General features: G+C 40.9%; 1 protein-coding gene across 1 annotated transcript; it reads left to right on the top strand.

Annotated features, from left to right (window-relative positions):
* The first annotated feature begins 10,742 nt into the window (after window positions 1–10,742).
* On the top strand, window positions 10,743–18,039 carry LOC122731579 (serine protease FAM111A-like). The gene is made up of 3 exons (XM_043971781.1): window positions 10,743–10,842; window positions 13,268–13,414; window positions 15,322–18,039. Exons 2-3 carry the CDS (start codon window positions 13,340–13,342, stop codon window positions 17,218–17,220), a joined length of 1,974 nt encoding a protein of 657 aa, XP_043827716.1. The 5' UTR covers window positions 10,743–10,842; window positions 13,268–13,339; the 3' UTR covers window positions 17,221–18,039.
* The last annotated feature ends 2,870 nt before the right edge of the window (window positions 18,040–20,909 follow it).

Here is a 20,909-nt window from a genome sequence, read left to right as displayed (position 1 = left end):
TTTAAGGGCCATGACTGAATAACAGCTGGATTAATGTTGCTTCAGAGCCTCCCTAAAATACTTTGATTAGCTTGAGCACGTGCCTCACCATCTTAGTACTTGCCAGCCACATATTTAAAGAAAAACGTTTTTTTCAAGTGGACCTGGACTGACTCCACACACTAGTTGGCTTTACCACTCGCTCTGCCCACCAAAAAAAGGTCAAAGACAGAAAGAAAGGCTCCATAAACAGCAAAATATTGCTAGCAGCACTTTTCATGGTAGTGAAAAACAAGACACAAAGTATATGCCCATTTATCAGGAATGGCATAATAAAAAGAAGCACATGAATGTCAGAATTCTATGGAGATGAATGAATGTCATGGAATATATGGAGCTGAGCTCTAAGAGATGATAAATGTGATGAATACAGAGGCTTGTGGGAAGACATGTTCAGTGGCCCTTTTCTCCATTCCTGTATTCCCCTTCTTCTATCTGGTGAGTTTCTCTAGAAGCCCTCATTTTGAGGAAGAACCCAGAGCAGGTATGTTTTATTCTTTGGACTTCATCAGGACCTTCCTAGAGTAACTTCCCTTCTTATCACCCCTTTTCAGTTCCCTTTTATGTATTGTCTTTCCCCCATTAGAATGTAAGCTTCTTGAGGATGGGAATTGTTTCTTTTTGTCTGTAATTTTATCTGCTTTACACGGAGCCTGGATCATAGTAAATAAATGAATATTGTCTTTCCTTGCCTTACCATTGCTGGTCTTCCACCACCACCACTCCCTTCACAGTGTCCTCTCTTCAGATCGTCTTCTATGTACTCTTTCTACATCTTGTATGCACATGTGTGTTTACATGATTCTTCTCCATTAGGACATGAGTTCCGTAAGAGAAGGAACTCTGTTTTGAGAGCTCTTACGACAGTGCCTGGCACATAGTAAATCCTTAATAAATGCTTGTTGACTGACTGACTAAAAACAGTTAAGAAAGCAGGACTAGGAAAACCCAATGACTATAAAAATTTAAAGGTAAAGAACATCAAAACAAAACTAATTGCTGGAAAATTATAATGACCAAGCAGAGGTAGTAGACTATGGGTGGGCAATACAACACAAAGCATCAGATTTTTTTCAGTATGTTGGTTAGCTTTGCTAAACTGTTTCTTTTTTTTTCCTCTCGTTTTAAATTAGCTATTATAGGTGATGATGAGGTAGCAGATTAAGAAATAGCTTTGAAGCAGGAAGACCCAGGTGAAAATCTAACCTCTGACACGCGCTGGACACATACTGTGACGCGGGCAAGTCAATAAGAAAAAAGTCTTGGAAGATGCTGACTTACATTGGTAAAGGGAGTTCTCTCCTCTAGGACTATAGTATCTGGATGAAATCAAAGGTTCAGTCCTTTTCCACAAGGGATAGCTCTATAACAGGGAGTAAGAGGAGGGAGAAAGTGGGAAAAGTAGAGGAAGTCAAAATAAAACATATCAATGGAAAAAATATACAATTGCAGCCTCTCTTTCAGGCATCGATGGCCTCTAAGATCCCTTCCCGTTACATAACAAATCTCTGACCCAGGATATGAGCTCATGAGAAAAATGTATAAAGAAAATTTTCAATCAGGCTTATTCAAATAATGACAACAAATAGCTAGCATTTCCATTGCCTTCTATATACTAGGCACTTTACACATATTATCTTATTTAATCCTCACAACAACCCTTGGAGGTAGGTGTTATTATTATTCCCATTCCATAGAGATTAAGCAACTTCCCTAGGGTCACACAGCTGGTAAACATCTGAATCTAGATTTGAACTTGTCTCCTTGACTCCAGGCTCAGAGTCCTATCCCCTGTAGCACGTACATGTCACCTCAACAAATATTTATTAAACCAAACACTGTGACCCCTGTTTACCATCTCCCCAGTGAAATAAATTGTTTCTACTAAAATATTAATAGCTCTTAAGGCATTAAAAACATGAGGTATTATGTTTTGACACTTTTTTGTATCTCCAGTGCTTAGCATGGTGCTTGGTACATAGTAGGCACTTAATAAATGTAGATTAATTGATTGATTGATTAAAGTAGAGGAAATAAGGGCAGCTAGGTGGCACAGTGGATAAAGCACCGGCCCTGGATTCAGGAGGACCTGAGTTCAAATGCAGCCTCAGACACTTGACACTTACTAGCTGTGTGAACCTGGGCAAGTCACTTAACCCTCATTGCCCCCACAAAGAAATAAGTAAGTAAGTAAATAAAGTAGAGGAAATAATCTGTTTCCACACAGTCTTTTATTTCAGAGCCTAGAGAAAGAATAAAAATGAAATCAACATCTCCCTGTTCTGGTCATTGGCTCTTGAGGCCATTCTTCAACATGCCAATCCTAAGGATCTCTCGTTAGAGGAAGTTTGCTTAAAGACAGATCACAACTTCTCCCTCCTCGAACCCTGTATCAATGTTTTTCAAAGTCGTTGTGACTAAAATAGGTTGGGGAGTAGACTAAGAAAAGAAATGAGTTGTGGGTTTTTTTTTTGGGGGGGAGGGAGTTATTGACAGAAAAGAGAGAAGACCAGGGGAGGTGGTAGACAGAAGCAAAACACTGTCAAGGAGGGAAACAGTGAAAGAAGAGAGAGGACAGACAGGAGGAAAAATAGGATGGAGGGAAATACACAGCTATTAATAATAACTGTGAATGTGAATGAGATGAACTTTCCCATAAAATTGAAGAGGATAGCAGAATGGATCAAAACCAAAAATCACACAATATGTAGTTTACAAGAAACACACTTGAAGCAGAGAGACACAAAGAATAAAGGTAAGGGGCTAGAACAGAATCTGTTAAGCTTCAGCTAAAGTAAGAAAAGTAGGGGTAGCAATCCTGATCTCAGTCAAAGAAAAAGCAAAAAGAGGTCAAATTAAAAGAGATAAGAAAGGAAACTACATCTTGTTAAAATGGACTATAGACAATGAAGGGATATCAATGCATTTAACCATCTATGTACCAAGTAGTTGTAACGATTGGAATGACGCCACCTGCTGGAGACTTACTGTAGAAGAGTTCCGCCCATGAAGCGAAGGTCTTTGAGGGCAAGACCAGGAGTCTTTTCTTTGGTGTCAGGAAGTGACGCGGGCTAGTGGGAGGAGGAAGGAAGAGACTGGCGCTCAGTCTCACTGTTTTTCCTTTGGACTCTGGTGGAGAGCGGTGCTAGAAATGTGCTCTCCCTTTAATAGATAGGAATCTAGGCCTTTTCTTCTCTCTTTACCAAATACTTATTCTCCTTAATAAATGCTTAAAAGCCTAACTCTTGCTAAGGTTTGTATTTTATTGGTGACCACTCATTAGATATTTTAGACAGAATAGCTAGAATTTTAGCCTTAATATAGTATAGCATTCATATTCTTAAAGAAGTTAAGTGAGTTACAGGCTCCTGACCAAACAAGAGATAGAAAGCATTACAAAATGTAAAATAGATAATTTTGATTACATTAACTTAAAAGTTTTTGCACAAACAAAACCAATGCAACCTAGATTAGAAAGAAAGCAGAAATGTGGGAAACAAACTTTACAGAAAGTCTCTGATTAAGGCCTCATTTCTCAAATATACATAGAATGAATCAAATTTACAAGAATACAAGCCATTTCCCAATTGATAAGTGGTCAAAGGATATGAACAAGCAGTTTTCAGATAAAGAAACCAAAGTTATCTATAGGCATATGAAGAAGTGCTCTAAATCACTTTTGATTAGAAAAATGTAAAGTAAAACAATTATGAGGTACCACCTCATATCTATCAGATTGGCTAATTTGAAGACAAAGGAAAATCATAAATATTGGAGAGGATGTGGGGAAATTAGGACACTAATGCACTGTTGGTGGAGTTGTGAACTTATCCAATCATTTGGGAGAGCAGTTTGGAGTTATGGCCAAGAACAACCCAACTGTTCATACACTTTGATCCAGCAACACTACTACTAGGTCTGTAGTTCAAAGAGATCATAAAAAAGGCAAAGGACCTACATGTGCAAAAATATTTATAGTGGCCCTTTTCATGGTGGTATGGCAAGAAGAGGTTATCCCCCAGCAGTTCAAGGATGCCTCCAGTGTCCATCTCTATAAAAGTAAAGGAAATAGATTTTCCTGTGACAATCACAGTGGGGTTTCTCTCTTGGTCACTGCTGGGAAGATTCTTGCCAGTGTTCTCCTTAATAGGCTGATCCTGCACCTGGAAGATGGTCATCCATGTAAGAATCAGTGCGGCTTCAGAAAGAACCATGGAATGGTCGATATGGTGGTTTTTTATAGATCTAGCCAAGGCCTTTGATACTGTCATTCATGAGGGCTAATGGAAAATTATGTCAAATTTTGGTTGCCCAGGTATGTTCATCAGTACTGTATGTCAGTTTCACAATATCACGCTTGCCTGGCTTCTGCATAATGGACAATGCTCTTGTGCTTTGCCAGTCACCAACGGAGTGAAACAAGGCTGTTCGCTTGCTCCCATGCTGTCAGCTATGTTGTCAAGCACCTTTAATAAAGATGAACACGGCCTCAAGGTCAGCTTTCAAACTTGTAGGAAACTCTTCAAGTTGACAAGAATACAAGGCCAGAGTAAAGTGGAGGGAGTGTTGGTGCATGACATTTTGTTTGTGGGTGATTATGCTGTCAATGAAGCCTCTAAAGCTGAGATGCAACCAAGGATGCATTAATTCTCTGCTGCCTGTGCTAATTTTGGCCTCATAATAAACACCAAGGAAACACAGGTGCTCCATTAACCAGCACCACACCATCCATACGTGGAACCATCATCTACAGCAAATGCCTGTCTTTTACTTGACTTTTAGCTCCTTAAGGTGGGGCACTCTTTCCAGGCTGCACTGTCCCAAGCTTCAGAGGGTCCTAGGTGGTGTGATTTAAGGAGGGGCAGGTTCTTCACTCACCTGGCCTGTTCCCTGGTCTGTAGATAACCCCAAATAACCAGAGAACAAAACTTTGTGTCCTGAGGTGGTTAGCTCTGATGAGCCTGCACCCCTCCCTGACCTGGGCCACTGCTACTCAAGCCTGCTTCCTGATTTCCAGCAGGGGTGAAAAACCCAAGTTCAGCCTCAGCACCATCAGAGACCCCTGTATTCTTCCCCCTGCCAAGGGCTCAGCCCTCTCACGTAAGCTTAGTTCCAGACAACACTGGTGCTGCAGCTGATTAAGAGGCTCTGGGGGTCTCTTTCCCTGGCTCAACCTGCTTGGGACCAGATCTTTGTCAGCATGACTGTGGGGTTGGGCTCCACTCCTACCTCCATACAGCAGCCCCCTCCTGCCGACCTTCTAAGCCATCTTTTGCTGGAAAATGATCTCAGCACATTCTTTTGTGGGTTATTGTCCTGTGGCATTATTTGGAGGTTTTTTGGAGCGATCATGTGAGTTCCATGAGTTCTGAGAGCTTACTGCCTTTCCTCCACCCCGGAAATCTGTACATACTTTTCATTTGGTCAGTTCTACTTTTTACGGAGGTTTTTTTTTTCTTCAGTGAATTTTTATGCCTCTTTTCATATGTGGCCAGTCCTGCTTTTCAAGGCATTCTTCTCCCCATTGGCTATTTGTACTTCGTTTACCATTTGGCCTATTATGTTTTTTTTCTTTCTTTTAATCAATGCAAACAAAATTAGAAGGAAAGCATAAAGATGGAAAACAATTTTTACAGACAGTGTTTCTGATAAATGCCTCATATCTAAAATATACAGAGAACTGAATCAAAGTTATAAGAATACAATTTTTAATTTCTTTCCAATTAAATTTAAAGATACTTTTTCTGAGTTCCAAATTTTTTCCCACCCACTCTTCCATCCCCCTTCCTGAGGACAGCAAGCAATTTGATATAGGTTATACGTTACAATCATGTTAAACATTTCCACATTAGTCATGTTGTAGGAGAAGGATCAGAAAAAAGGAAAAAACCTATAAAGAATAAATAAGAACAATATAAAAAAACAACACCCAAAGTGAAAATAGTCTGCTTCAATAAGCATTCAGACTCCATAGTTCTTTTACTGAATGTGGAAAACCGTTTCCACCATAAGTCTTTTGGCATTGTCTTGGATCATTGTATTGCTGAGAAAACTTAAGTCTATCAAAGTTGATCATCACACAATGTTGTTGTTGATACTGTGTACAATATTCTCTTGGTTCTGCTCATTTCATTCAGCACCAATTCATGTAAATCTTTCCAGGTTTTTCTGAAATCCATCTGTGTATCACTTCCTACAACACAATAGTATTCATATATCACAATTTGTTCAGGTGTTCCCTTAATTTCTAAATATTTGCTACCACAAAAAGAGCAGCTATAAATATTTTTGTACAAGTGGGTCACTTGCCCTTTTTCATGATCTCTTTGAGATACAGACCTAGTAGTGTTATTGCTGGGTCAAAGGGTATGCATCGTTTTATAGTCTTTTGGGCATGGTTCCAAATTGCCCTCCAGAATGGTTGGATCAGTTCACAGCTCCACCAACAGTGCATTAGTGTACCAATTTTCCCACACCTCCTCCAACATTTATCATTTTCCTTCTTTGTCATATTAGTTAATTGGATACATATTAGGTGGTACCTCAGAGTAGTTTTAATTTGCATTTCTCTAATCAGTAGTGATTGAGAACATTTTTTCATATGGCTGTAGGTAGCTTTAATTTTGTCATCTGAAAACTGCCTGTTCATATCCTTTGACCATTTCTCAATTGGGGAATGAGTTGTATTCTAGGGTGGAGGGTGAACTGTCCCAAGCTTCAGAGGTTTTGTGTAGCTGTTTTCAGAGATACTTCTAGAGGCCTGTAAGTTTTCAGTTCTTCCAAGATGGTATGGTTTAAAGAGAGGTGTGTTTAATTATCTCCTGGCCTATGCTCTGGTCTGTGAGCAACCAGACGTCCTCTTTTCTGCCCTGGAACTATGAGGAGGATCCCTGTTCCACTGAGTCTACAGTCTCTGGTATGCTAATGCTCCTCCCTTCCCTGGGAATGCCATCCAGGACTGCCACCTGCATCTGAGCATGGGCAAAGCAACAGAGTCCTGTCTCAATACCAGCAAAGAGACCCCTGTACTCTCATTGTGACTCTTGATGCTTGATTTTGTTGGTCATATAGAAAAATGCTGATGATTTGTGTGGGTTTATTTTATATCCTGCAACTTTGCTGAAGTTGTTGTTTCAAGTAGTTTTTTAGTTGATTCTTTAGGATTCTCTAAGTAGACCATCCTATCATCTGCAAAGAGTGATCATTTTGTTTCTTCCTTGCCTATTCTAATTCCTTTAATTTCTTTTTCTTCTCTTATTGCTAAGGCTGATATTTTTAGTACAGTATTGAATAATAGTAGAGATAATGGACATCCTTGGAAAACAAGGATTTATTAACCACCTTCTATGTAACGGGCACTGTGCTAAGTACTTTACAAATATTATCTCACGTGGTCCTCACAAAACCCCAGGGAGGAAGATGTTATTATTATTCCCATTTTATAGCTAAAGAAATGGAGGCAGTCAACAGGAGGCAGTCAACAGTCAACAGGTCAACAGACTTGTCTAAGGGTACACAGCTAGTAAGTATCAGAGGTTGCATCTGAACTCAGGTTTTTTTGACTCTAGGCCCAGAGCTCCATCTACTGTGTTACCTGTCTGTCTCTAAGAGCAATATAAAGTCCTCAGGCATTGAAAGCTCCATATAATCCATGCCTTCGTACTCTGCCAGGCATATCCTTCATTCTCCTCCACAAACACTACTCTACAGCCACATCGGCATGCTTGCTGGTCTTCCCATAGGACAATTCACTTTACCCACTTAGTGCTTTTAGACTGCTCCAGCCTGCTCATGCATGGCATCTTCTCTGTACTCATCTCTTTCTCTGAGTTTCCCCATCCCCCCTGGTCACCTCCAGTGTCTAAGACCTTTTTCTCCAAGTTTTAGATATCTTTATCTATCTATCTATCTATCTATCTATCTATCTATCTATCTATCTGTCTGTCTGTCTGTCTGTCTGTCTGTCTGTCTGTCTGTCTGTCTGTTTGTCTGACTGTCTGTCTATCTATCTCTCTATCTATCTACTTTCACCCTCTTTAGAATGTGAACTCCTTGGGGGAAGAATAGAGGGATGGGAGAGGAGCTGTGCTTGGGGCACATAGTAGGTGCTTAATAGTAGGGTCAGCTGGAGGCTCCATAGTGCACAGAGCACTGGGTCTGGAGTCAGGAATACTCCCCTTACTCAGTTCACATCCAACCTCAGAAACTCCCTAGCTGTGAGACCCTGAGCAAGTCACTTCACCTCTGCCTCAGTTTCCTCCTCTGCAAAATGAGGATGATAATAGCAAATCTACCCCCTCTACCACCCCTTGTGGTAAAGATCAAATAAGATAATATCTGAAATAAGGTTAGTTTCATAGAAGTGCTAGCTATTTCTATTAATAATGAATTATTTTTTGGAGAAATTGTTTTTGTCTTTTTTTTTTGGCCAGAATTTTATTTTAAAATTTTACTTGATATTCATTAATAATATTTGTCTATACTTCTCTTTCCTTGCTTTATTCTTCCTTACTTTAAAAAGTATTTGGACCCTAGTTGTCTCATAAAAGGGGTTTGGTATAGTGCCTGCTTTCTCAACTTTTGAGGGGAAAAAAACCCAAATAGTAAGGCTAGAGACTGGATTTGTGATTCACAGATGTAAGGAATTCCCAGATGAGGAAACTCTCTCCACAAAAGGAAATCAGCATCCTTCTAGGGCACTGGGAGGTGGAATGAATTCCAGGAAATTTAGAAGCAGGAGCTTTGAAAATGAAACAGAGGATCTGGGCAGACCAATGAGATAGAAAATAGTTGAGGTTGAGCTGGGGAGCCAGCAAAAAGGAAGAGGGTATTAATTGTTCTTTAAAAGTTTGGTAGACAAGAGGACATTGTACACAGTTACAACAACATTGTACGACCATCAACTGTGAATGACTTTGCAGTTCTCAGTAAAATAATAATCCAAGACAATTCCAAAGGATTTAGGATGGAAAGTGCTATCCATTTTCAGTGAAAGAACTGATGGAGTCAGCAGATCAAAGCATATATTTTTTTGGGTTTTCTTTATTTTTCTTGGAGTTTTTTTGTCTGTTTTCTTTCACAACATGACTAATGCAGAAATATGTTATGCATGCTTGCATAACTATATCAAATGGCTTGCCTTCTCAACAAGGGAGAGGGAAGGAGAGAATTTGGAACCACATTTTTTTTTTAATGAATGAAAAAATTGCTTTTAAATGTAATTGTTAAAATACTTTTAAAAACCAAAGTTTGGTAGAATTCTCCTTTAAGCCCATCGGAACAAGGTTTTACCCCAAACCCTTCCCATTGGTAGAAACTTTATGGCTAGTTCAATATCTCCCTCCCCCCAATGTTTAAAATCTCTATTTGGTCTCCTGTTAATTAGAAAGTGTTCTATTTGTATAGATAGTCCTTTATTGCTTTTGAATTTTATATTTTAGAATATTATCTATTTCCATAGGGAATCCTTTATTTCTTTTGAATATATGCTTATATAGTTATAGAATTGTACAGTCAAGGTTTTATTTTTGTTTTTAGAAGATTTGTCCACGATAAATAAGCAGGTGTTCTGGGCTTCCATGCCCAGATAGGCCTTAGCAAGAGCAGTGACTTTTCAAAGGGGAACGGAGTGGGGTTGGGGGGTGGGGAGGTGGGGGTTCCCTTGGGATCACTGTGGGGAGGAAGTGATCAGCTAAAACTGTACCTCTTATGTCTCTGCCGCCCAAACTGGATTCCTGTTCCTCCCTCTCGACTTGCTCTGCTCAGACCTTCAGTTTCACTTCCCCTCTCACAACTGAGCTCATCTTTTTCCCAGAAATGATCAGCCTACACCCTCATCACCCAAAGAGGTCAGGGATTTCTTTGCCTTGCCTCTTTCTTTTCTTCTCTTCCTTCCTCACTCACTTCATTTCTCGGGAGGATCAGGCTGTGACTGAACCTTCGCGAGTCTCAGGAGGGAAGATGGAGAGAGCAAACCAGAGGTGATTGATCTTGGGCGCCCCAGGAGTCTCTTTTCTTCTGAGTCTAGGCATAGCGGAGCAAGCATCAGGTAATCAACGAGTCAATTAATGTCTTAATAGAGGACCCAGGCCCTGTGCTCTGCTCCGGAACAGGGCCGCCTTCAGGGCAAGCCTCCATCTGAGCGCTCCCTCCCCTTTCAGCTCCAGCATTCCGTGGTTCTGTGAAGTGGGCAGGGGGAGGAGAGGAGTGGGATCCCAGGTAGCCGGCTAGAGGCTGGGGCAAGAAAGGGCCAGGAAGAAGTGCATTCAAATCCCAAACGGGACATTAATCAGCTGCGGGCAAGGAGCAACACTGTTAGCTTTCCTTTCTACCTCTGCAAAATGATGGGGCAGGGCTGGGGCTGGGGTTCTTCATCTTCTTGAGGACTCCTGGACCCCTTTGGGGGTAGTCTGGTCAAGCCTATGCCCCTCCCCTTTCCAGAATCCTGTGCTTAAAAACACAAGATAAAATCCATAGGATTACAAAAGAAATCAATTAGACTGTGTGGTAAAAAGTTTTTAACAGTCGGTTAGTGAATACAGAAAGACTCCAGTTTTTGAAGGACCACCCTTTCGGGGAGGAGACCTACGGCCATGCATGGGCTACTCCGGCTGCTAAGCATTCCACTTCCGGAGTGCGAGCTTAAAAGGCAAGGAGAGAACAGAAGTGAGCTCTCTTTTCGGCTCTCCTTGTTCACTGGATGTGCTGCACACAGAGGCTGCCTGGAGTTGGACTCGGCCTGGCTCAAGGTAACAGCACGTGCTTGACTCGGCTCTCCCCCGCAAAGGTGGCCTTGGGCTTTTGGTGAGTTTGACACGGAATATAGACTAAGCTTGGACTTAAGATTATTTGTTTTGTATTTCTACTTTCCTATCCCTCTAATCAACATCACCTTGTAATTTCCAAACAACAAAAGCTCTAACTAGAGACCAGAGGCTTCTTCCATTTACTAGTCTGGGAGATAAATAAGGGAAACAGTTAAAAGGGAAGGTTAATACTCTAGTATCCAATTTTAAATCTCACAACTGGAATACTTTTAGACACACATACATATACTTTGTTTTTTGGCAAAACATATTTCCATGTTAGTCACATTATGAAAGAAAACACAGACAAACCCAAGAAAAATAAAGTAACAAAAAAGTATGCTTCAATCTGCATTCAGAATCCATCAGTTCTTTCTCTGAAGACCATTAATATGCTTCCTCATAATTGTCTTGAATCATTGTATTGCCGAGAATAAGTCATTCACAGCTCTTCACAGTACAATATTGCTGGTAGAGTGTACAGTATTCTGGTTCTGCTCATTTCATTTTCCAACATGTAAGGAGCTAAAATTCTAGCTAGAATGTCTAAAATATTATGAGTGGTTGCCCCAAATTAGAAGCTTAGCAAGAGTTTAGGCTTTTAAGAATTTATTAAAGAGCAATCAGAAGTTGCTGAGGAAGGAGAGAGGTAAAAATCTAACTATTTCTTTTTTTTCTTTTGGCGGGGCATTGGGGGTTAAGTGACTTGCCCAGGGTCCCACAGCTAGTAAGTGTCAAGTGTCTGAGGTTGGATTTGAACACAGGTACTCCTGACTCCAGGGCCGGTGCTCTATCCACTGTGCCACCTAGCTGCCCCCTGATTGTCATTTCTAATAACACAATACTATTCCATCACAATTACATACAACAACTTGTTTAGCCATTCCCCAGTTGATGGAGATCCCCTGCTATAAATATTTTTCTCTATGTATATAAGTCCTTTTCCTTTTTTAATCTTTGTGAGATTCAGATTTAGTATTGGTATTACTTGGTCAAAGAGTAGGAATGTTTTTTTCATTTTTTTTTTCTGGAGGGCAATGAGGGTTAAGTGACTTGCCCAGGGTCACACAGCTAGTAACTGTCAAGTGTCTGAGGCTGGATTTGAACTCGGGTCCTCCTGAATCCAGGGCCGGTGCTTTATCCACTGCGCCACCTAGCTGCCCCCAGGAATTGTTTTTGTAGCCCTTTAGGAATAGTTCCAGATTGCTCTGCAGAATGTGTGAACCAGTATACCACTTCAACGACAGAGCATTAGTGACCCAATTTTCCCTCATTCCCTCCAACACTTGTCATTGAGAAAAATGATTACTTTCTCATGATGTTAATAACCAATTTTACATAAAAGACCCAAGGAGGTGTGTCTTTTCCTCTTTTTACTTCCTTGTGAAGAACAGGGTTGACAAAGAGATATTCTCCTTAATCTTGAGTGGGAATACAGCCCATTAGGAGATCTTAATTCTGATTAAAGGGTGAAAAAAATCTATGTGAATTCTGTCATACCCATCATTATCCTTTGGTTAGGACTGGGTGGAAAATAAATTCTTTTCTATAGGCTGCTGGAGGCAGAATGATCTGAGTGCTGTCATGATCAGTCATGTCCCCCAGCCCCCTCATTACAATAAGCCCACCTCTCATTATAATATTCATTCTCTAATTGATTGTTAACCAATCAGAGTTGATGTCTACCTTTCACAGACAGCCCACTTTCCCCAATCTATTTAAGCATTCAGAATTCTCCAGGGGAAGTATTATATTACATAAACTATGTAATTTTAAACAAAAATCATGGATCCCAGGTTAAATCCTCTGCTCTGCATTGTCTTCCCAGGGATCAGGAGAAGCAAGATCAAGGAGTGGATAGACTGACCTCTAAGTTTTCCTCCAGCTTTCCAGCTGTGATGCCATGACCTCTGGTCAATCCCTCAAGAAGCAGCTGGCCAAAATTAGCTACTCACCACCAGTTATGGGATGGAAAGTTTCCATGAAGAGGGGTTTAGTTGGGGAGTTGCCCTAATCCTCAATAATGCATGTTTTGAGGGCTCAGTCATTATGCTATCATGATAGCATAACTCCTTTATGATATGGCAGAGGGAATGGAGCTGGGGCCAAGTTATCTAAAGATTGACTGTAGAACTTCATTTCTTTCAGAACATAGAATTTGGAGCTGGAAAATTGGCCATGTAATCCAACAATGTCACTCTCCAGTTAAAATCAGGCCCAGAGCAGGGCAGTCACTTGGCCAGGGCCACACACCTCATTAGCAACAGAACTAAAATTCAAAGAATTTAAACCCAAGACTTGTGACTCTAAAAACAGGAATGTTCCTTTTTTACCCTTCAGCTCCAATGGCTCATTCATAGCAGGCCCTCTAATACTTGTTAATCAGTTGATAAAGATACCAGCCATTATCCCTCTTTCTTTAGGTTCTTGGGAAAGGTACCCCGCTCTTGTCATCTGTTTTGTCATTAATACAACGTTGAATTGAACAGAAAGTCATGGAGGCTGAAGGAGACAAGGAGTTACGACTGCCTACCTCAAATGATGAGCAAGATATGCCAGTGTCCAGGAAGGTATGTATGTATGATGTGAGCCTCTGTAGGCCAGATAACCAGGGCTCAGATGATGATGATCAGGGGCTAGAAAAGAAGATAGGAGACAGACTTAACTGGGGTAGAAACCAAGTGAAAAGCAGCTGATGATTTGGGATGCCTTAACACATCTGGTATATCCCACCTCCTCCTTCTCATACTCTCTCATGAGCTGCCAAACTGAAGCCTTAGAGAGTAGAATTGCAGTTTGGTAGGTGGGGGATCCCTTAAATATTGTACTGCTATGAATTATAGTTGATTGATTTTCTATAGGCATCAAGCTGGTCATATCACTTTTGCGTTCAAAAATCTTCATTGATTCTTCATTTTCTAGTAAAGATCAATGACTTTCCCTAACAAAGATGGTCTCCCACATTCATTTCGGCACTGCCCTACCTCCCTTATCTCCTTTTCACATAGAGTAGGGTCTGTCAAAGATGGTCTACTCTCGCTTTCCCTCGCTCCTGAACACACCCCTCACTGTTTTCCCTTCAAGCTTTCATTCCAAAGTCATTCCAAAAGTTTTTCGTCCCCCTCTTGACCTGCTGAATCACCAGTAAGCCTTGAAATTCCCACTCGAATTCCCACTTCCCTAGTAGGGAATGTGCTTTCCCCTCAGATCTCACTCAAGGCTTTCTGATGTTCTTATAATTATTTATATTAGAGTCATGTGAGTGGGTATCAGAGCTCTCCTCTTCCTACATCTAGCCTGGGAATGTTTCTTCCCAGTATTATTTCTTTTTCAGATCATACAATGTTCATTATACATAATTCAGTAAGAGAGAGGCACTTTGGTGTCAGAAAGAACAAGTTTCTAGTTGGGAAGACCTGGGTTCAAGGGCTGCCACTAACTGTGACTATACTGGTCAGCAGGCCATTTAATCTCTCTGTGCCCCAAGTAAGTCTCCCAAAATACACATTGAAGAATCCTTGCTGATTTGCTTTTTTTAAGGAGTTTCCTCACTGAGACATCTAATGCCAAATCCCTAAAGCATGGCTTTGTGTCTTGATTGGTTCCTTGCTTGATATATATCCCTTTGTCATTTTTTTTTCCACTAGCATTTACTGCCTTGAACCTAAATACATTTAATAGGATGAGGACAAAACAGGGCTATGATTGCCATTACCATGATCTAAGTCTCATGTCATTATTATTTCTGTCACTTACATTTTCAGAATTCTCTACAGTTTACAAATGACTTTCTTCACAACAACGCTGTGAGAGAGGGAATCCATGTGTTCTTATCACCATTTGATGGGAAGCTGAAAAACATAAAGCAAGTGAGGGGCCTAGAGAGATACCCAAAGTCACACAGCTACTAAGCACAAAAGCAGATAATAATAATTAAAATGAAAATATGAGTAAGAATAATAAAAATAATTAGCTTTTATATAGTGCTTTAAGCTTTACAAAGCAATTTACAAATCTCTTGTTCTATCTTCACAACAATCCTGAGAGATAAGTGCTATTATTATCGCCATTTCTGGATGAATGAATGAATGAATGAATGAATGAATGAATGAATGAATGAATGAATGAATGAATGAAGTAGTTTTTTAAGTGCTATGTGCCAGGCACTGAGCTAATCCCTGGCACATAAACACAAAATCTAAAATCATCCCTGCTCTCAAGGAACTCACATTCTAGTAAAGAGAGATCATATATCTAGGAAGTGTGACTTCCAAGTCAGAGGGAAAGTTCCCATGGTCCATAGGATACAGCAGTAAGGTAGAAATACCTTTTCTTTCATATGATATCCATCAATGAAGTCACAGTTGTCTCTGGACTTCCTACTTGAGGCCCAGTGTTCTGTCCACCCGGCCTCTTCACTGCCTCTAGGCAAGGGTGCTTTCTTCTCCATTTCTCTCTCTCTTTTTTCTTTTCAAAGGTAAAACAGGAGCCTCTTCTTACCCAGCCACCTGGAAAGGAGTGTCCTGGAAACAACAGCTTAGGAGGTAAATGGAGTGAGCAGCTTGCCTCAGCACATCCCACAGATGACACAAGAATTGAATTTGACATTGAGATAGACCAAAAGCACAAGCATACAAAAGACAGTGTTTATAAAGTATATGGGCAAGTCCATGACAGCGTGTATACTGCTCTGATGACATCAGATGCTGTCAAGAATGAACTGAATAAACGACCAAATGAAGAGATGATAGTGTATATAAGTGGAAATAATAAGAGATATGTGAATGTTGAGATGCCCCTGAAGTGTCTGCCGAAAAATTCTCATCTTCATATGACATTTATCAAAGGTAAAACGAGTAAGAACAATTTCCAACAATATGACAAAATTGACCAAAAATATTTCACATTTTACATTTCTGTGGTAGGGAGAGAAAGAAAAAAAATCGTTAAATCCAATTATCTTCACAAAAACGGTGGCATTCTTTGGGTCTGTGGCATTAAAGGACAAGTTCTGGGTGATATCCTGTGCAATGATGGCAGATTTCTTGACTGGGTGAATGAAGATAACTGGATCCTAGTCAAAGACAAGATCAAATATGAGAAAACTACTCCAGTGGAAAAAGTAGCAGACCAAGAATTTGAGGTGATTGTGCATAAAAAGCAATGTCCTATGGGGCAGGGACAGAAGCATAACAAAATGACCTTGCAACAAAACTCCAAGCCGAAGGAACAGATAGATTACCTTGTTACCACCCAGAAAGGTGAACAATTGGTCACTGTTGATAGCAATTTTACAAAGCCAGAGGTGGTAAAGGGAGCCAGGAAACTGATTCTTTCAGGATCTAAGCCAAAGAAAAGCAAGTTCTATGTTTCTGAAAAGATCATCATAGAAATCAGAAAGGAAGAATCTTTGATCAAGAATTTCTTTGAAGAAGAGTCGAAAAGAACTGGAAAAGGGGGCATTGAGCTATTTAACCTACATAGAGAAGAATTTGGTAAAGTAATTGAGGATGCCATGACATCCAAAACCTTTAAGACACTTGCTACTTTAGTTGACTCTATTGGGTATATACATGTGACCAGCAATGAAAGTTGCTGTGGTACTTGCTTTGTCTTCTGGGACAAGTACATTCTTACTTGTCGACATGTACTAAACAATATAATTAAAGGAGTAAAAGAAGAAGATCTGGCACAGAAAATTAGTGAAAGTTTATTTGTGACTTTCACTGATGAAAACCCTAAAAATTCTCTAAAAAGATTTGTCATTGAGCCCTGGTTTGAAGTTTCAAGTGAACATCTTGATTACGCGGTCCTAAAACTGAAGTTCCCAGAAGGGAGTCCCCTGAAGGAAAATGAAATTCCTCAGGGTTTGTTTAAGCAGAAGCAGAGCACTGAACTACCCTGTAATGGCACAGTTTTTATTATTGGACACCCAGAGGGAGAGGTGAAGAAAATTGACACCTGTAGGGTGATCCCTATAGCAGAGAAGGCACAGAATTGTCTGACAGTTCTCCAGGATAGGCAGAAGGCAAAATGCAATACTAAAAATTGCTCTAGAGGAAAAGAGCGATGTATCCACATGTTCTCCCTAGGCAGCTTCAAGGACACCCCGATAGAAATGGAAGACTGCTTGACCTACCACACCAGTTTCTTCTTTGGATCCTCTGGCTCCCCAGTCCTCGATACATCTGGACGATTGGTTGCCTTGCATACTGCTGGCTTCTCATACAGTTATCAGGGTCAGAAACAGAGTGTCATTGAGTTTGGCTTTTCTATCAATTCCATTCTCAATGATATGGTGCAGAATCATAAAAGTTGGTATAATTCAGTATTTCCATACCAACAGGATGTAGAAATGGTGAATGCTGATGATTGAGCACAAAGTCTCATCTCCAAAGAACTTGCCTCCAGGGCTTACTATTCTTTGAAGAAGGAGGTCAATGGGTTTCCAAGATTGAAATCCGGGACTCTCTGCCCTGGTATTGATCACCATTTTTCCGTGACTTCCCATCTTCATGACCACACATTGTCTCCTAAGTCCTGCATAAAGAATCAATAACTGACATTTATATAGTGCCTTAAGGTTTACAAAATCCCTTATAAATAGTATTTCATTTGAGCCTCACAACCCTCTGGTGGGGGTATCCATAAAACTAAGGCTAGAAAAGGTTGTGTACCTGCCCCAGGTTACAGACTAGTTATGGTTAGAGATTGAGGATGAAAACCCAGTTTTCCTGACTCCAAGCCAATCACTTCCCTCCCCCAGGCCCCCGCTTCATGCTGCTTCTCTAGTTCTGAAACAGCAAGTGAAGAGGAGAAAGTCACCCTACAGGTGACTCTGGTGCCCTAGTGGTGTCAAAAGCTGAAGAAGACTCACAGCCCACTGGATGGACTTGTTATGGGGAGTCCATAGGATGATGGAGACCAGCTATGTGAGGAATGAGTAGGTGTGACTGGCTTATGGTCTAGACCACTGGAGGGAAATAACCCCATTATCAAGCCCACAGATCCCCTTCACCCCAAGATCTGAACTACTGAAATATCTCTGGGATATCGTACCTTGTGGCACTCTTACATTTAATTTTTTACCCAGTTCAATTCCTTTTACTGTCATAAGTATCTTCACTTCACTACTGCTAGCCTAGAAGTCATCTTTGTCAATGGATCAATAACAATAAAAAACAATATAATTCAACAATCATTTATGGAGTGCTTCCTCCATATGTTTAAGAGATCGTGTTTGAAGTGGTAATGCCAATATGGAAAATGGCATGGTTTCTGCCCTCCTAGAACTTCTATTCTGTCAGGGGATAGAAGGAGACACTATGAACTGCTGCTGCTGCCAGTCTTCATAATTAATAATAATAATAGCTAACATTTATCTAGCACCTACTATGTGTCAGGCACTCTGCTAAGTGGTTTACAAATGTTAACTCTTTTGATCCTCTCAACCAGCATGTGGGGGGGGGGGGGCTATTATTATCCCTATTTAAGAGCTGCAGAAGTGTCTGAGGCAGGATGCCTGCTTCCAGGCACAGCATTCTATCCTCTGCACCACCTAGCTGCCTCATATTTCTAGATGAGTATGATATAAAATGGGGGTGGGGGGCAAAACCCTTCCAGAAAGATTGAAGGAGCCAGAGATCTCAGGGAAGGCAATCTTGAAGAGATAGCTTCCGACGGGAATTTTAAGGGCCAAGAAGTCTTTTTCTGAAAGGCAGCCAAGGAAGGGATTTCATTCCAGGCATGGAAGGGAGCCTGCTGACAGCATGAATCACTCCTTTTTTATACACTTCTTTAAAGTTTCAGGAGTGTTTTTTGTTTCTTTGTTTGTCTTTAGTTGTGAGACTGGGTCTCCTCTTACCCAGGCTGGAAGGGTGGCGGCCACTCATGGTGAAGGTCCCAACACTGATCAGCCTCAAAACTTTAACCTTTTCCAGTTTTTTTTGGCCTGTTTTGGACTGTTTTCCCCTCCTTAGGCAGCCAGGCAGGTGTCCTATTGCAGCCTATTCCCATCCCCTCCCAAAGGCTCACCACATTGGTGCTCAATTTAGTTGGGTCATTCCATTGGCAGTTTAAAAGTCCTAAACTCAATCCAGTAGAATTCACCTCCCCAGTAGCAGAGATTACAGTGTCTGGGTTAGTCACAGGCTAGCTAAGTGGCCCAGGGCACAGAGAGGCTCAATACCTTCTGGGGATCAGCAGGTGCTCAATTATGTCATGAAATGGATAGAAACACATTCCATCTATCTGTCTGTCTGTCTATCTATCCATCTACTTTCACCCTCTTTAGAATGTGAACTCCTTGGGGGGAAGGATAGAGGGATGGGAGAGGCGCTGTGTTCGGGGCACATAGTAGGTGCTTAATAGTAGGGTCAGCTGGGAGCTCCATAGTGCACAGAGCACTGGGTCTGGAGTCAGGAATACTCCCCTTGCTCAGTTCACATCCACCCTCAGAAACTCCCTAGCTGTGAGACCCTGAGCAAGTCACTTCACCTCTGCCTCAGTTTCCTCCTCTGCAAAATGAGGATGATAATAGCAAATCTACCCCCTCTACCACCCCTTGTGGTGAAGATCAAATAAGATAATATTTGAAATAATGTTAGCTTCATAGAAGTGTTAGCTATTTCTATTATTTTTAAATTAAAATTTTTTTAAATTTTATTTTGGTGGGGGCAATGAAGGTTAAGTAACATGCCCAGAGTTACACAGCTAGTAAGTATCAAGTATCTGAAGCCACATTTGAACTCAAGTCCTCCTGAATCCAGGGCCAGTGGTTTATTCACTGCGCCACCTAGTTGCCCCTCTATTTCTATTATTAATGAACGATTTTTTTGGAGAAATTATTTTTGTCTTTTTTTTTGGCCAGAATTTTATTTTAAAATTTTACTTGATATTCATTAATGATATTTGTCTAGACTTCCCTTTCCTTGCTTTATTCTTCCTTTAAAAGGTATTTGATTAGCTGTGTGACCCTGGGCAAGTCACTTAACCCCGATTGCCTGCCAAAAAAAAAAAAAAAGGTATTTGGATCCCAGTTGTCTCATAAAAGGGTTTTGGTATAGTGCCTGTTTTGTCAGTTTTGAGGAAAACAAACTAAATAGTGAGGCTAGGGACTGGATTTGTGATTCACTGATGTAAGGAATTCCCAGATGAGGAAATTCTCTCCACAAAAGGAAATCAGCATCCTTCTAGGGCACTGGGAGGTGGAATGAATTCCAGGAAATTTAGGAGCAGAAGCTCTGAAAATGAAACAGAGGATCTGGGCAGACCAATGAGATAGAAAATTGTTGGGGTTGAGCTGGGGAGCCAGCAAAAAAGGAGACAGTATGTTGTTTAAAATCTAAATGTGGGTTCTAATCTGCCCCTCCCCTCCCCGGTTTTGGGGAGAAACTGACTAAAATCACTGATAAATTCAGCAAGAGTTTAGGCTTTTAAGGGTTTATTAAAAGATACATTATAAGATAGTGAAGAGAGAGAAAGATTGAGAACACATTCCTTATAGCATGAAAAGCTTAGCTTTCCTAGCAGCCCAGGTGAAGTCCTGCCACCAAGCCGATGTCTTGAACCAAAAGAGCAAGCTCCAGTCTGACAGCCTCTGCTTCCTACGTCCTGTCCTCCTCCCAGACATGGGTGGTTCTTCAAGTTGATTGGTCGAGAGTGGTCTCCTGTTGATGTCTCAGGCCACAGTCTCTGAGAACACACTCTCCTCAGGGTTGGCCATGTGTGATCTCAATTTAATCAACCTTAACTAGGTTCAACTACTGAGAACAACATCCTACTCAGGGTCAGCCAGGTGTGGTCCTGATTTAATCATCACAAGTAGGTACTTAGTTGGTTTCTCAAGGAATACTAGATCAATCAGGTGGGACCCCTGGGCAATTAGCAAATTCCATTATTTTATCACAACGGTATTAATTGTTCTTTAAAAGTTTGGTAGACGAGGGCAACTAGGTGGCACAGTGGATAAAGCACCAGCCCTGGATTTAGGAGGACCTGAGTTCAAATCCAGCCTCAGACACTTACTAGCTGTGTGACCCTGGGCAAGTCACTTAACCCCCATTG

This window comes from Dromiciops gliroides, chromosome 6 (assembly GCF_019393635.1).
Source record: "Dromiciops gliroides isolate mDroGli1 chromosome 6, mDroGli1.pri, whole genome shotgun sequence".
Taxonomy (NCBI): domain Eukaryota; kingdom Metazoa; phylum Chordata; class Mammalia; order Microbiotheria; family Microbiotheriidae; genus Dromiciops; species Dromiciops gliroides.
Note: the sequence above shows the minus strand (reverse complement) of the source record. Positions and strands in the feature narration are given on the sequence as shown.